The sequence below is a fragment of the Falco cherrug genome, chromosome 1 (assembly GCF_023634085.1).
Source record: "Falco cherrug isolate bFalChe1 chromosome 1, bFalChe1.pri, whole genome shotgun sequence".
NCBI lineage: Eukaryota > Metazoa > Chordata > Aves > Falconiformes > Falconidae > Falco > Falco cherrug.
This window is the reverse complement of record NC_073697.1, coordinates 40,591,282-40,606,393: the sequence shown is the minus strand read 5'-3', so window position 1 is coordinate 40,606,393 and position 15,112 is coordinate 40,591,282. Positions and strand designations below refer to the sequence as shown.

The following is a 15,112-nucleotide window of genomic DNA, read 5'->3' as shown; positions in this document are numbered from 1 at the left end:
AACAGTCATACTTGGCTTCAGCACTGTCTGGCTTTATATATATATATATATATATATATATATATATATATATATATATATATATATGTAAAATAAAAGTGCTCTTGGGTACTGTTCCAAATCAAGCCACAGTGCTGGCATTTTCATGTCATTGAATTACAATATATTATCCCTATACTTTTTATCTCTCATTTATTTAGCTTGTCTACAAAATGTAATAAATGACTGTAGAAGAGATATTTCTGGTCTAATTAAAAACACTTGACAACATTCTTGACAACAAACTCCTTGAAGGAGAATATTTTTGGATAAGAAGTGATAGAGGCAGTGTCTAGATCTGAGTCAAGGGAAACCCAATTTGTTTTACCATGAGATTTGTTGGTAAGTTTTTAATGGAGAGAAAATAACCATGTTTTGTCACTCACATTTTTCATTTCTCAGCCACAAATACATGGAACATTTTACAGACGAGTGGAGCTTTGGTGCAAGGAGGGTATGGTCACAGTAGTGTTTATGATCCAAATACAAGATCAGTTTATATCCATGGAGGTTACAAAGCATTCAGTGCCAACAAATACAGGCTAGCAGATGATTTGTACAAATATGAAGTTGATTCCCGTATGTGGTAAGTAGTTCTTCTTCCTGTATACTGCCCTGTCATTTTTGTTTGTAGTGGACAAGAGGATGGTGTATTTGATAAAGACACAGTAGTACGTCGATACCTGCATTCAGGATAGATAGTGTGCTCTTTTATCTATTATTTTTATGTCCTGTTATGAATAGAGAATCATATAATGACAAATAATCAAGTCTATGAACAAGCCAAGAAATGCATTTTAATCTTTTATTGTATTAAAGCTGAAAAGAAAAATATTTGATGGGATTTTCTTGCCAGCAGTACAGACTGTGCATATGAGTGCACTTACTGCAGTCAAATGAGTGATAATTCATTCTGCAGTTAAGACCACAAAAGAATTTCTATTATAACCCCATTTTCTTCTGGCTCTGTAACTGCTTGAAATGTTCATTTCTTAAGCTGAAATCTTCTGTGATTTGTTTCTGCCCAGAGGTGAGTTGTATTAAAAAGCTATAGCAAAACTTCACAACTTTGAGCTATAGAGGTGAAACACATTTACCTCAATTTTGTGTTTTTCTTAAAGTTGTTTTTAAAGGCTTCTGACAAAAAGGAGACTATGTTTTGAATCAACGCATGTGAATTTGAATCACTATATATCTTTTTTTTGAGGGTTTAAAACAGCTTGTATTTCTGCAACAACTGTTTGTGAGTCTATACCAATGAGGAAAGTAACTAGTAACTAATTTCCAAAACCCTTCCTTCCTGCTGCCCCACTGTACAGGCAGCAATAGCCACACTTCCTTTCTTGGTTCATTTGATCCTCTGCTTTGGCCACGGTGTGGGCAAGTCTGGCTGAATCGTCAGAAAATTTCACAGATGTGACTGTATTCTTCCAAGCTGTGGCAGCACCACCTTCCTTTGGTCACGTTTATTTTGTCAGTCTCGTGAGGGCTGTTGGAACAGGCAAGCAGTTGCCTTGCAGCAAGACGTGTAGGGTTGTCTGCTCTTCTTTATCTAGATGGGGGGTGGGTGTGTGTGTCATTGATGACTCCTTTTATTCTTCAGTAATTTAGGCCCTCTCTCCCTCTTGAGATTTCATGGAAAGGCAAAAACACAGTCCCCTGATCTTTATTTTGGCAAATGTGTTTCTCCCCATGTTCCCTTGGGTGATTTGACTGGCAGCTTCGCAGTCAAACACTGTAGCGTTGGCAAGTACAGAGAGATACTCAGAAAGCCCCAGTGTGCTGTGATGCCACTGCTTCTGCATTAGAAACAGGTTGCTGGTCCTGGTCCTTGATCTACCATTTGCTGAATATTTTCTTGTGGAAGTCTGGGCTTCAGCACGAGCTGTGTTTGGCGTGCTGCAGTTCTGCAGAACTGGTGTGACAGCCTGCAAGCAGTGACACCCTGCCTGCAACACAGACACAACCACATCAGGATTTTCCTGCGATCCCACCCTCTCAAAATAGTAGGGAAATTTTACAAAGTGTGACCTTTTGCGCTGAGTGCTGTTAATCATGCTGATTAAAGATGAGGTCAGTGGTGAGTTTGATTAATGCTTCCCGTGATATAGTCATGGTTGAGGTGTTGAGTTTTGCAGGTATTAAGCTGCAGAGCTCCATTATCAGCAGCTGCGTAGATTTCCTTAAAATAGGTTTTTAGGGTTTGAGCAACAGCTCATGCCCAGTTTGAAAGAATTCTTTAGATTACTATAAAAGTAGAGTTGCTGTAAAATATTGGAGTCCTCCCAGGCAGCATCCATATCAGCAGGTTTAGCTGACTGTGCTCAAAAGCCCAGTTAGTGTGAAAACTTGATAATCCCTAGGGGCGGAATTGATGATTTTAAGATCCATAGCTTTGGAAAGAGGCTTTCATAGATATATTTCTCCTGCAAATTGGCAAGCAGATGGGAAGATGAGAGAATGAAATTACACAAGGAATTGAACAGTGTAAGTTGTTAAATACCTCATTAGGAAAAGCAGCTTAAATACTATCCCCAGACTCCCTCCTGCACCCCAAAACCTTCTGCAACTTGGATTTACAGTTTGTTTTGGTTTTGCCAGTTACTAATAATTTTCATTAATACATATATTTTTATTTCTGAAGGACTATTCTTAAAGACAGTAGATTTTTTCGCTATTTGCACACGGCTGTGATAGTGAGTGGAACCATGCTGGTGTTTGGAGGAAACACGCACAATGACACCTCCATGAGCCATGGCGCAAAGTGCTTTTCTTCGGATTTTATGGCATATGATATTGGTAAGTTCTTGCAGAAATAATAATAATAAAAAATCTTGGATATTCAAAAAGAGCTGTCTTCAGAATGACTAATTTACATGCTGGGTATATTATTCCAAATGCTACTAAGTGTACTGCAGAAGAATGTGTAATCAGGAGAGGCTCATTTAGATTTCTACACATTACCAAGCAAATGAGCTGGTGCAGTGATTTCTAGGCAAATACAGCAGCAGTTATTTGGTCAACAGTTTATACATAACCCTGGGCATTAAAAAATTATTTCTTAAATAGGAAGCATATTGTTCTAGCATCTCAGCCATAAAGCTGTCCTGATATTATGAGTGCATTTTAATCTCTGATTTATCAAAAATGCAGGCTGTTAGGTCAGTTACAAGCACTAGGCCCTGCTGACACTCAACTTGTACATTGCATGCTCTTTTTTTAACTACAGGCTGGCTGGCTTGTTTGGCTGTGCTGGTTGTAATGTCAGTTTGTTTATATGTATGCTTTATAAGCATAAATATCCCCATAAGCACTATTTAACAATAAAGCAAACAATTAGATTTTATTTGGAAGGATTGGGTTTTGTTGAGTTTGAGCAGCCAGGAGAGGGCAGCATTTATTTGTGAATTTGAAGTCTAGTGGTCCTGCATTTCAGAAGAAAAGAAGAGATGAAATTATATAAAATAAGTTGCATGAACATCCAGATAATTCACACTGGAGAAAAGCACCATTCTCTACTTGTATCATATTCTGCCTTCTGCTTTCAGAATTCCTGATATATGGGCTTTCGTGATTGATTCCCTGAAATAATCATGTAAACCTGAATTCCGTGAGTGATGGTGCACTGAGATGTCACTCTTGGTTTGTGAAAGGAATATGCAAGCAAATGGATTACTTTCAGCAGCAGGGTTTGGCATCCTTGTGCCGTTTTGCTGTCTGTTACAGGGATCATTCCCTTCTGCTTCCTGTGACTTCAAATCCTATTCCTGTGGAATATATTGTGTGCTCCTAGCTAGCTTTATTTTGAGGTTTTTCTTGAAGAATTAAAACGAGGTCTTTCGGTCTCTCAACAGTCATTTTTTAAATTTAATTGAAATTAGTTTTTAAATTAAAAGTAATTTTTTAAAAATGTTGATAGCAATCATCATAGCAAAATAGCAAGAAAAATTGTATCTTCCCTGACACATTGAAGTGTCTATTCGGTGTAAAACAAAAATTGTATTCATTTAACAAGATATGCCAATAATGATCACAGAATCATAGCATGGTTTTGGTTGGAAGGGACCTTCAAGATCACTTAGTTCCAACCCCCTGCTGCAGCCAGGGACACCTTCTGCTAGCCCAGGTTGCTCCAAGCCCCGTCCAGCCTTGCCTTGGACATTGCCAGGGATGGGGCATCCACAGCTGCTCTGTGCCACCTGGTCCAGTGCCTCACCACCTTCACAGTAAAGAATTCCTTCCTGATATCTAATCTAAATCTGCTTTCTTATAGTTTAAAACCATTCCTCCATGTCCTGTTGCTACAGGCCCTACTAGCGTGTCTGTCCTTATCTTTCTTATAAGCCCCCTTGATTCAGTTTAGTTAAGAGGCAGGTTCCTGTTACATGAAATAAGTGTTGCCGTCAACTTGCCCAGTCCTTACCAGTGTTACACTGAGAATTAGAGCTTGCATTGGTTGCACTTCACATGACAGGGATGAGAAGTGTTCTGGTGCTTGTGGGTACCCTCATTCTTTAGGGCAAACTCTCAGCTTAGAAAGAGCCGCTTTTTTTCAGAAAAAAAGACTACTTTTTCTATTCTTCTCGTGGCAGGACACCTTCTGCATGATTTGCCTATTCCCATTGGACCAGGAGCACTACTAGGAATACGTTAGGGTGCTGGCTGATCAGTAGTGTCACAGCAGAGGTACCTACTTGGTGGTTCTTTGTGCATGATCTCTTCAGTAATTATATTGATCATGTTCGTATTGGTCTCCATGGGAATAAACCTACATACTTGTGGGGAAGCATTGTAAAATAACAAAGATTGTTGTGGCCATGCCACCATAGATGGATATAGCTTTCACATCTTTAATAGTAATGTGCTTATGTGTGTGTTGTCCTTTCCTTGATTGTCCTCAAGGGTCAGGCTTCCCAGGAGAAAACCAAGCAGCAAGGTCAATTGATGCTGAGAGGCTTTGTAATGGGCTATCTTACTCCCTACTTTTATAGTGTGCTGTCTGGCTAGTTTGCTTATTTTTGACATCTTGTTGATGAAGGTAGTACCTTAGTGATTGTAGTGATGGTTGGAAGACTGGAGAAAACTGAAATTAAAATGCAGCCTTAAAACAAAGGCTTCAAAACCAGATCTTTTCTTTTAACTTTTGCCATTAAAACTTACTTCTACATCTTTATTTACCTCGTCAATTCTTTCTGGTTTTCTGTCCTCAGATTTCTAAGTAATGAGACCACATGCATTGAATGTGTTGAGGACATACGATTTTTTTTTTGTGTGTGTGTGGGGTATAAACAGATGTCACTGAGATGTGTGCTGAGATTCTTGGGGGTGTTTAGCAGATTAGGTAGGTCTGAGAACACATTAATGCTTCTTATCTTTTTATCCACCACGATATATCGGTCGAAATTACCAGGTAGTGTCTGGCTTCAGGATAGCAATCCAACTGTCTGTGTGCATGTGCATTTCTTGTTGCTTCTCAGGACAAGCTTTCAGATTGTGTTGACGTTGAAGCTGGGTGAGCACTTGGATAGAGCAGTCTCACAGTATTTTTCCTGTTCTGCACACTGCAGTGACTAGCACTTCCTATCCCCAAAATTTTGGTCTCTCTGGTCTCCGTAGAAGAGTTTCCTGCTCTGCAGCAGTTGTCTCTGGGTGAACAAATACCTCGCTCAATCCTCTGCTGCCTCCTGTCAACAACTTTTAGCAGCAGAGGAGCTGAGGGAGAGTTGCAGCACTTACGTCGCTCCATGTTCATCTCCAGGAGAGAAAAGGCAAGGGTTCTGCTTTCTCAAGGGTCACATCCCTTGCCTATGGGATGTGTGTAATAAAACAAGAATAGAACCTTCACAGTCAGATTGTCTCAAAATCCAGTTACTGTGGATTAAGTAACTGTTGTTTTCAATTTCTAAATAAGTTTTGACTTTGTGGTGTGGTTTGTTTTTTTTTTTTTTTTTTAAACTGAGCATGAAGTATTCATGTAAAGGCTATACTTATACAATGATCTTTTCTCCCCACAGGAGAGAAATTTACGATCCGCTATTTACCCTATCAAAAATTCAGTTCTGATGACAAACATAGAAAGAGGCTAGATGTTTTCATAACACATGTGTTCTATTTGAATAGTATATTTAATAAATCCTGTGCATTGTAAGTTTTAGGCTTGGCTTACCTCATAAGTCAGGAAGGAGAGGATTCTTTGTCATTTCAGAATTACTCATTTTTTCCAATACTTGGTCTTCAGTTAAAGATGGGAAAGAAGCTTAGAAAGCAAAACATTCCAGGCCTTCTATTAATCTAGAAAAATATGTTTCTTGGCCTCACATAACTCAAAACTTGATGGATAAAAAATTGCAAATTGCTGTCCAATTTTGCTGAAGTCTCCTGTTAAAAATTGGAACCATGCATGCTTGTCTCAAGAGTGATGCTGGTCTAGGTTAAATTCTTTGAAAATTGAGCAAATGACATTTAAAAATAAACTTCAAAATAATTTATCAAAGCATTAAATCCAAGCAGCTGGGTCTTATGTCTTTTATTTATCAGCACTCTTGGACAAAAGTTTCTGCTGGAGCAGAAGTTGGTTGGTTTACCCAACAATTCTCCAATTAAATTTGGTTAAAAATTAATATGGTTGTTTTTCTTTGCCCTCTCAGTTTATCTGCGTACTAGTTTGGGTTTGTGGGCTTTGTTTTTCAGAGGTTAAGTCCATGGCCCAACAGTTTTATCTTGTATTAAAGAATCTTTGTGTATCTGAGGGCTCTGTAGATTTTTACAGCAGATTGACTTTTCTACCTGAATTGCTTAAATTGCATGCATCTGCCTCTGGTTAACCCCCAAGGTGATCCCATTTACTTTACAAAGTTTAAGTGATATGAATTGGACTAACTTTTCCTGCTTTTGTTCCTTCGATTGCTCAGTGGGTTATATGTTTCTTTGGTTGGGTTTTTTCATGGTGCCTAAAGGAAGAAATTACCTGAGAAACAGAGTAAAAAATGAAGCAGAACTTATAAATGTTATGCTAATAGAAAAAGATGGAATAATCTCACATTATATTAAAGGAGAAAAACAACCACAAATCCTTAAGCTATGATGAGTGAAAAATATTTCTAAAAGTGTGGATATCTACCCTCTAGGAACATAATTGCAATGGGGGGCGGGGAGCGAAGATAAGTTTCTGTTCTCAGAGATACTAGTTTGGGGCAAAACTGCAAGTAATTCACACATAAACAGATAAAACCTGAACTTGTTACACAGTGAAAAATTCCACTGGTAAAGGAGAAAAAGCAACTAAAGCCACCGCCATTTAATTACATGGGATTGCCAAAAAACTAATAACCCCTTCCAAATGCAATGTCATGAAACTTTACTGTTTTAATGAACTATTTAGATGATAGAGCAGAGCTGTTAAATTCCTCTGTTCCCTGTCACATCGTGGCAGCTGGCATAAAGGCTAACTCTTGCATTGCAGAAGAAGATAAAGCAATGCTTGTGTAAACTGACCTGTTTCACTCAAGATTTGCATTTGGTAGTGGGTTGAATGGCCTCTCTATACAGTTCTTAAAGCAGAATCATAGAATTGTTTAGGTTGGAAAAGACCTTAAAGTTAATCATCTAGTCCAACCATTAACCAGCACTGCCAAGGCCACCACTGAACCATGTCCCCAGGCACTACAGCCACATGGTTTTTGAACACCCCCAGGGATGATGACACCCCCGTCCCCGGGCAGCCTGTGCCAGCGCCTGCCAGCCCTCTCGGTGCAGAATGCTCCCTCACACCCAATCTCACCCTCCCCTGGCGCAACGTGAGGCCGTTTGCTCTCGTCCTGTCGCTGGTTCCTGGGGAGCAGAGACCGACCCCCCTGGCTACAGCCTCCTGCCAGGCCGTTGCAGAGCCACCGGGTCCCCCCCAGCCCCCTTCTCTCCAGGCTGACCCCCCCGCCCCCCCAGGCTGGTGCCCCAGCCCCTGCCCCAGCCCCTGCCCGGCTCTGGACACGCTCCAGCCCCTCAGTGTCTGTCTGGCCGTGAGGGGCCCAACGCTGAGCCCAGGCCCCGCGGGGCGGCCCCACCAGTGCCCAGGGCAGGGGGACGGGCGCTGCCCCGGCCCTGCCGGCCACACCGTTTGGGACACCGGCCGGGATGCTGCTGGCCTCCTGGGCCACCTGGGCACGCTGGGGGCTCATGCCCAGCCGCTGCCGCCCAGCCCCCCCGGGCCCTGTCCCGCCGGGCAGTTCCCAGCCCCCTGCCCCCAGCCCGCAGCTGCTGGGGGCTGGTGTGACCCAGGGGCAGAAGATCCCAAGTACTGTGGGATATTTCAGGAAGAAATGTACTCTGTAAGTTGAGTTATTAATTAGACTAGACAAACTTTTCTGAAATGATCTTTTCTTAATCTTAGCTTGTGATCGGTGGTCTGTTCTTCCTCGCCCGGGTCTCCATCACGACGTGAACAGGTTTGGACATTCTGCTGTGCTGTACAACAGGTAAGGTCACAAATATGCCGGGGAGTGTTGGCATTTTTCATATTTCAATAAATGTATACATGTATATCACTAACACTGAGACCAGAGGGTTGAGGATCAGTTGCAAAACTCTCACAGTTCTCAGATCTTCACTTTTTTGTAATGTCTTCAGTATCCACCTGCTCCTGTTAGCCTTTCTTCCCTCAACTAAACTTTCTCAGCTCACTTCTTTAAAAGAATTGATTTTTTGATATTTCTATTCCTTTTCCTTTTGTATATATGTATATCTGTATTTCTCCAAACCATACTTTCCGTCATGGTTTCTCTGTCCATGTTCCAGTTTACATAGCTGATCCTGTGTGGCTGCTCTTTCCCAGTCACACAATGTATATTATTCAGGTGAGGTGATAGGTGAGATTCCTGGTGTGAAGCATTACATCACTGTATGAATGACTGTGCTTTCAGGTGAATATCTGTTGTTGTAGTTGAGTCTGCGGAACCAAGTTTGAGAAATTATATTCCTTACAAGTCTTTCATTCTGATTCCTTTATCCTCCGAGGATACTTTCTGTAAATCAGTAACATTATTTAAAGCTCAGTTTAAGCCAGGCAGATAACTGTCAGTGCCTTGAAAAGGAAGGTGTGCTTCTAGATATTCTTTTCGTCTCTTAAACTCACTCACCACCTACTTGTTTCAGTGTCTACTGAATACCAGCCATGCGTTTGCTTCCATGAAGGACGCCTAAGTGTGCATTAGTTCTTCTTTTCATCTTTAAATAGGATGAAAATCGTATTAAAAATATTCAGCCAGAACTTTTATTTTCAGTTGCATTGACTCTTCTTCACTGTCTTTTAAAATGCACATTTACAAACATGGATGCACAGGGGTTTTTGGGTGACATTTTTGTGCAAGTAATGAAATTTGATGTTTTGCCTGAAGCAGTTGCGATACTGAAGAAGGTTTAAAAAAACCACCTTCCACCTGCAAAAACTATTATTTTGTTTTGGGGTTTGGTTTTTTTGTTTGTTTTTTATTTCTTTAGGTTGACAATGACTGCTCATTTGCTAAAAGCCATGGAAATAAGTGTTTTTTTCACAGCAGCGTAGCAAGATGTGACAACACTGAATTGTTTTGTTGTAGTTTCTGAACACTGGTTTAATGCTGTGATACCGTCTCCCCAATTTTTAGCCTTCCTCCTTCTCTTGCCGCTGTCCTTTACAGGAGGACCCGCATTTCTGCAGCATTTCATGTACAGTCATGTTGATAGGTGTCACCAGCGTTCTGGCTGAAGCTGAAGGTCAGTATATGACCTTGGATAGGTTTGATTCTTCTCAACACCCATGTGTTGAGACTTTCTGGCTTCTTTGAAATGGTGGAACTTGACTGACCTTTTCTTTAGTGCCTTCCTTAACCAAGAGCTATTTCTTTGGATTTATACATGCTGGAATGTAATAAAACACTTTGCTCACATCTTAAATCATTTTGACCTGGAGCAGTGTGTGGTCTATAAACACAGGTGCAAGTTTTTACCTGTTCACTTCCATTTTGTCTAGCACTATGTATGTATTTGGAGGCTTCAACAGCCTCCTCCTCAGTGACATACTGAAGTACACACCCGAGAGATGTGAAGCTTTTGACAATGAAACGGCCTGCTTGCGAGCGGGTCCTGGCATCAGATGCGTGTGGGCTACTGCCTCTTCTCGCTGCGTCCCCTGGGAAATGGCGACAGAGAAGCAGCAGCAAAAGATATTTGAAGATTGTCCTCCTAAGCCAGGTATGTGTCACATTCTTTCCATTTCCCTTTCCAAAAGGCATGTAGGGTCTTTTTCTTTTCCACATTCTGTCTTGCCATTACCAGATCAAGTTAAAGGTGGGGGGCTGTAGCTGTGCTTCCACACGTGTCCTGGGAGACCTTCCTCTGACCAAGTGGCTGCAGCCACGTGGAGACGTTTTCATCTCTCACTCCCCCTGAAGCTGCTTGCTCATTAGATTTTTTTTTTTGCTGCTATACAGCTTGTACTTACTTTCCTATCCCAAAGAGACCCCATCAGTCAGGAATCAGGTCTGGACCATTGCTCTGTAGATGTTTACTCCAAGAACTGACCTTTTGAGAGCCGGCAATTTGCTGATGAGCACTGCAGGGCAAGGGAGTGGGATTGGGGTCCTGCAGCGTTATACTGTGCTCTTCGAGAGAGACAGCAGGAATAGTGTTTTAAGAAAAGTTACTTTATTTTTCCTTCTATGGTATTATATGGATAGGGGCATACAAAAAAAACATTTGAGGTCTGATTCCTGTGTTCTCCCTTACGATAATTTTTAAACAACTTTTCAATGCTTTATCCTGATGTATTCGTTGCTCTGAATTGAATTATGCGAACTTTGATTCTGTAATAGATGGCAGCCTTTAATTATTTAATAGAAATTGATGTAAAGGGACATTGCTTTGATGGGCTCTGAATGTACAATAAATTTTCACAAAACACAGGCGATAAGCAATTGGAAAGATGAAGTGGAAAGTTGAAGCTTTGCATGAAAATGCTGCACGTAATTGAAGGCCAGGCTTGCAGTGAAATGGGCCTGCAGTGGGAGAAGTTCACTGTCCTTGTGAAATGTCCTCTAGCATCATTTGCATGGGCATTGACTGAACATGCGTCTTGTCTTAGTTCATGCGCTTCTATGTCTTGGTGCATTTTCTGGTGGTGTGTTTTATGGCTCCTTGGGCACTAAAAATGATTGATGCTGCAAATGAATGCAATTTTCTATCAGTTCAATCCCGTGAAAATATCTGATTCACTAAGTAGTTGATAACGGAAAATCTACAGGCCCTACTGTTTGGTTGTATCTTTTGCTATATATAATCAAGTTCTTAGAGCTCTGTCAGGAAATGCCTGTTTTTGGTCATGCAGGTTTTTTTCTTTAATAGCTGTAGACAATGAAAAATGTGATCAGATTACAGACTGCTATAGCTGTACAGCAAATACAAACAACTGTCAATGGTGCACTGACCAGTGTATCTCAATACATAACAACTGCACAGAGGAACAGGTAAAGTCTCTCTAATACTTCTGTAGTTTAAATTTAGTCTTTGAAATAGCAAATGTCCAGATGGCTTCATCTGTCACTATTATTGACCCTAGTTGTTTCATTATTTCCAGTGCATGTCTAGCTCTAAACTGCTAACATGCTTGAATATTTTTTTTCAAGTTTGTCCAAGGGCTTTTCATGGGACTCTCCACTTAAGTTATGAGGATGGCTATGGGCAGAGGAAGAGGTGGAGGTTTCCTGATGGTGTGATTATTCAGTAAGGCACATAGCCATTTGGGTTTGTTCCCAATAGGGCCTTCCCTAGAAAAAAACCTTTTGTAAAAGCTCTAGTAAGGAAAATGTGTCAGATGGTGGCTTGGGGGAGTACCTTGAATATACAGTGCAAGCTATGTTTAGTGTCACAGATTTTGAATTTATCAGTTGTTTTGTAGGTCTGAACTGTGGAGTTTAGTGTGATAGGCATTGCTCTTACAAACCGACATTGGGTGGATGGGAAAAAACCTAATCTGTGCTATTTATTTTAGGTTCCTGTTACTCTGTATGACAACTGTCCTAAGGATAACCCTGCTTATTACTGTAACAAAAAGACAAGTTGCAAAAGCTGTGCCATGGATCAAAACTGTCAGTGGGAACCTAGGAATCAGGAGTGCATTGCTTTACCAGGTGGGTGTTGGTTATATTTGTGCAAATAAAAAAAAAAAGGAAAGAAATTCACCCAGTCCAAAAGTTGTGGGGATTTTTTTGTTTGGTTTTGGTTTTTAACCCCCAAATCTGTAATCTTTTAGTGCTAAAATGGAATAAATAATGTTGTTTAATCATCCCGGCTTTGGTATAAAACTTTTTCTAGTAAATTCAAAAAGTCTGATGAGGTATTTTTCAATCCTGATTGTCTGAAGAGGAGTATGATCATTTGTATAATTATTAGGCGCTCTCTCCATTTGATAAAAGCAATACTGTTGCTATAATAGGTTTCTGCAAGATATTAGATTTAATAATGCATGCTATTTAATTTTAGAAACTAGAATTGTGCAAAAGTGTAATGGCACATACTGGACAAATTAGGCAAATAACACGTGAAGTGTGTAAGGAAAATTCTCTTATTAGTGTTTCCAGTGGGAGCTCATAGGAGTTGATTATTAGTCCCCCTGCAGCAACTTTTTTTCCCAGTGACTGGGAGAGAAATATAGCATCTTCAGTGATTAACATTTGCAGTTAATAAAATATAGAGAAAGGGGAAAAAAGCAACCCAGAGACGACCTTTTAATAGGTATGGAAAGTCTTCCCCTAATAACTCTGATAGGTCTGGATGTGTCCAAGTCTGGCGTTTGCTAGTCTGGAAGAGTGGAAAAATTAAGAGACTTTGGAGAAGAGCCATGAGAGTGAGAAAAACTTCTTTTAATGAGATAGATAAAGAGCTTGGTCTGTTTAATTTGTTGTAGAAAAGAGGGTGACTTGACCATATGTGTAAAAAGCCTATCTAAAAATTTAACACTTGAGAGCTTCTCAATCTGTTAGATAAATCTGAACCAAGACGTTGGAGCTAGACATCAGCTGTGCAGAAATTCACACTGAAAATGCCCATTGGTGGTGGGGTTGTTTTGAGGGAAATAATTAACCACAGAATATAAAGAGTTCTTCAGTAGTGGGCATGGCTGTTCTCAAGATAAAACAGGGTTTAATCCTGGAAGTTTGGTACTGTGAGTGGGATTAGCCCAACCAGCCTCTTCTGTCGAAAGGTATCCTAACAACTGTTGTTGAATAAGTGGCTTTAAGCCAGGGGTCCTCAAACTACGGCCCCTCAGGGTCCTCAATCCAGCCCCCGGTATTTACAGAACCCCCCCGCGCCACCCCCCCACCCCCCGCCGGGGTTTGGGGGGGGAACCAAGCAGCCACAGATGACTGCCTGCCACTTCATCCGCGCACCGGCCCCCCGTTTAAAAAGTTTAAGGACCCCTACTCTAAGCCATCAGCAAGATAGTAATTTACTTTCCATTTCTCATTCTTCTACAGTAATTTTACTATTCCATGTAATAAGTGCTTTGACTACCTAGTGCAGTTAACTAAATGCTGATGATGCGCTTCAGCTCCCCTAAACAGCTTTCCTATTCCTCCAGTATTTTGTACATAGATACTTCTGAGCCTGCCAGTAAGTCATGCTGGTTTGGGATGGGACAGTAGGTTTTATTTTGGTGAAAAGGTTCTTTCACCTCTTTGAACATTGTGAAGGTTGCTTACATATCTGGGTTTATTTTCTTTTTTCCCCTCCCAGAAAATATCTGTGGAACAAACTGGCATTTGGTAGGGAACTCCTGCTTGAAAATTACAAACGCAAAGGAGAACTATGATCATGCCAAACTGTCCTGCAGATCCAACGGTGCATTGCTGGCTTCTCTCACGACCCAGAAAAAGGTAGAATTTGTTCTAAAGGAGCTGCAGAAGATGCAGTCTTCGGTGAGTGCTTCTCTTTTATGTCCCCTGAGTAATTAAGCTCTGACTGTGGAAAAGTCCTTGCTGTGGTATTGTATGCTCTGTACAGAATAGACATGCCTCTTAACTGAAAAGGACTGATTTTTCTTTTGAAATTCAGCATACCCGATGGGTGCTTTTGAACTGAAATTGTAGAGAATGTAAATGGGAAAGATAAATATAAACATACACGGTGCCTCAAAGCTATCGCTTCCTATAATGAAATCCCACATGATTTCTCTTGTGGGATACATGACTGCATCAGGAGTCCTCTCGTGACTTGTACACAATATTTTATAAATAAAGGTCCCTTTGGGGCACCGGAGTTGTTTAATATAAAGCATTTAAAGTTATTTTTTCTGTTCAGGAAAGTGGCTGTTTAAAATGTCGGCTTTTTGCTCCTCAGAGCTGCTTGGCTTATTTGGAGTTATTTATGTTTGATCTAGTGGCAGGTGCTTTTCTGTCAGAGCCAGTGAGAAGTGAATTGGAATCTGTCCCTCTTCATGCATCAATAAAATAAATATATATTTTTTCCCAGTCCCTGGCAGAAGTGCAGAGGTATTCAGGGCAGGTTGTGTAGGTGGTGCTAAAGCCCTAACAAAGAAAAAGATGTTGTGCAGCTTTGCTGAAATCCTAGTTTAGGCAGCAGAGCTACCGTGGCTTGATGGCACATTGGAGTAACTCTTCTTGGGTCCCAGAGGCCACTGTGGGCAGGGCTGGCAATCAAGAGGAGTTTTATATAGGAAAAATTAGATTGGAGGCAGTAGGATTGCTGCTTTTCAAGAGAAGAATGTACTTCAGTACTAGAGAGACGTATTTCCCTGTTGAAATGAGAACATTCCTGCTTTGATTCCCTTTGTAATTTTGAAATGCCATTTTAACAATTACAGTGTTTTAGAGGGGATTCAATTTAGCTAAGAAAAGGTAAAGTGCAGTTCAAGCAAGATTGTTTGTTAAATCTTTTGTAAAGAGTGGAAGCCAAGCCTGTGATATTGTAAAAGTACATGGTCTAACACCTCCAGGTGTTGCTGGATATCCCAGTAGTTAAGTGCAGTGTAAATTCCTAAAGCCACATGGCAACCCTTTCCTGATAGTGTTTAAACCCTGACACT

The 15,112-nt window shown here is 40.7% G+C and overlaps 1 protein-coding gene across 3 annotated transcripts in view; it reads left to right on the top strand.

The window, feature by feature from the left end:
- The window catches only part of ATRN (attractin), a 156,843-nt gene that overhangs the window by 57,600 nt on the left and 84,131 nt on the right, over window positions 1–15,112 (top strand). For all 3 annotated transcript variants that reach the window (XR_008735201.1, XR_008735187.1, XM_055727074.1), the window contains exons 9-15: window positions 442–625; window positions 2,684–2,838; window positions 8,426–8,510; window positions 10,043–10,263; window positions 11,413–11,534; window positions 12,059–12,197; window positions 13,804–13,985. Coding sequence is in view for 1 of the 3 variants with exons in the window: in XM_055727074.1 (XP_055583049.1) it covers window positions 442–625; window positions 2,684–2,838; window positions 8,426–8,510; window positions 10,043–10,263; window positions 11,413–11,534; window positions 12,059–12,197; window positions 13,804–13,985 (1,088 nt within the window). In the remaining 2 variants the exon portion in view is untranslated. The remainder of the gene's footprint in view (window positions 1–441; window positions 626–2,683; window positions 2,839–8,425; window positions 8,511–10,042; window positions 10,264–11,412; window positions 11,535–12,058; window positions 12,198–13,803; window positions 13,986–15,112) is intronic.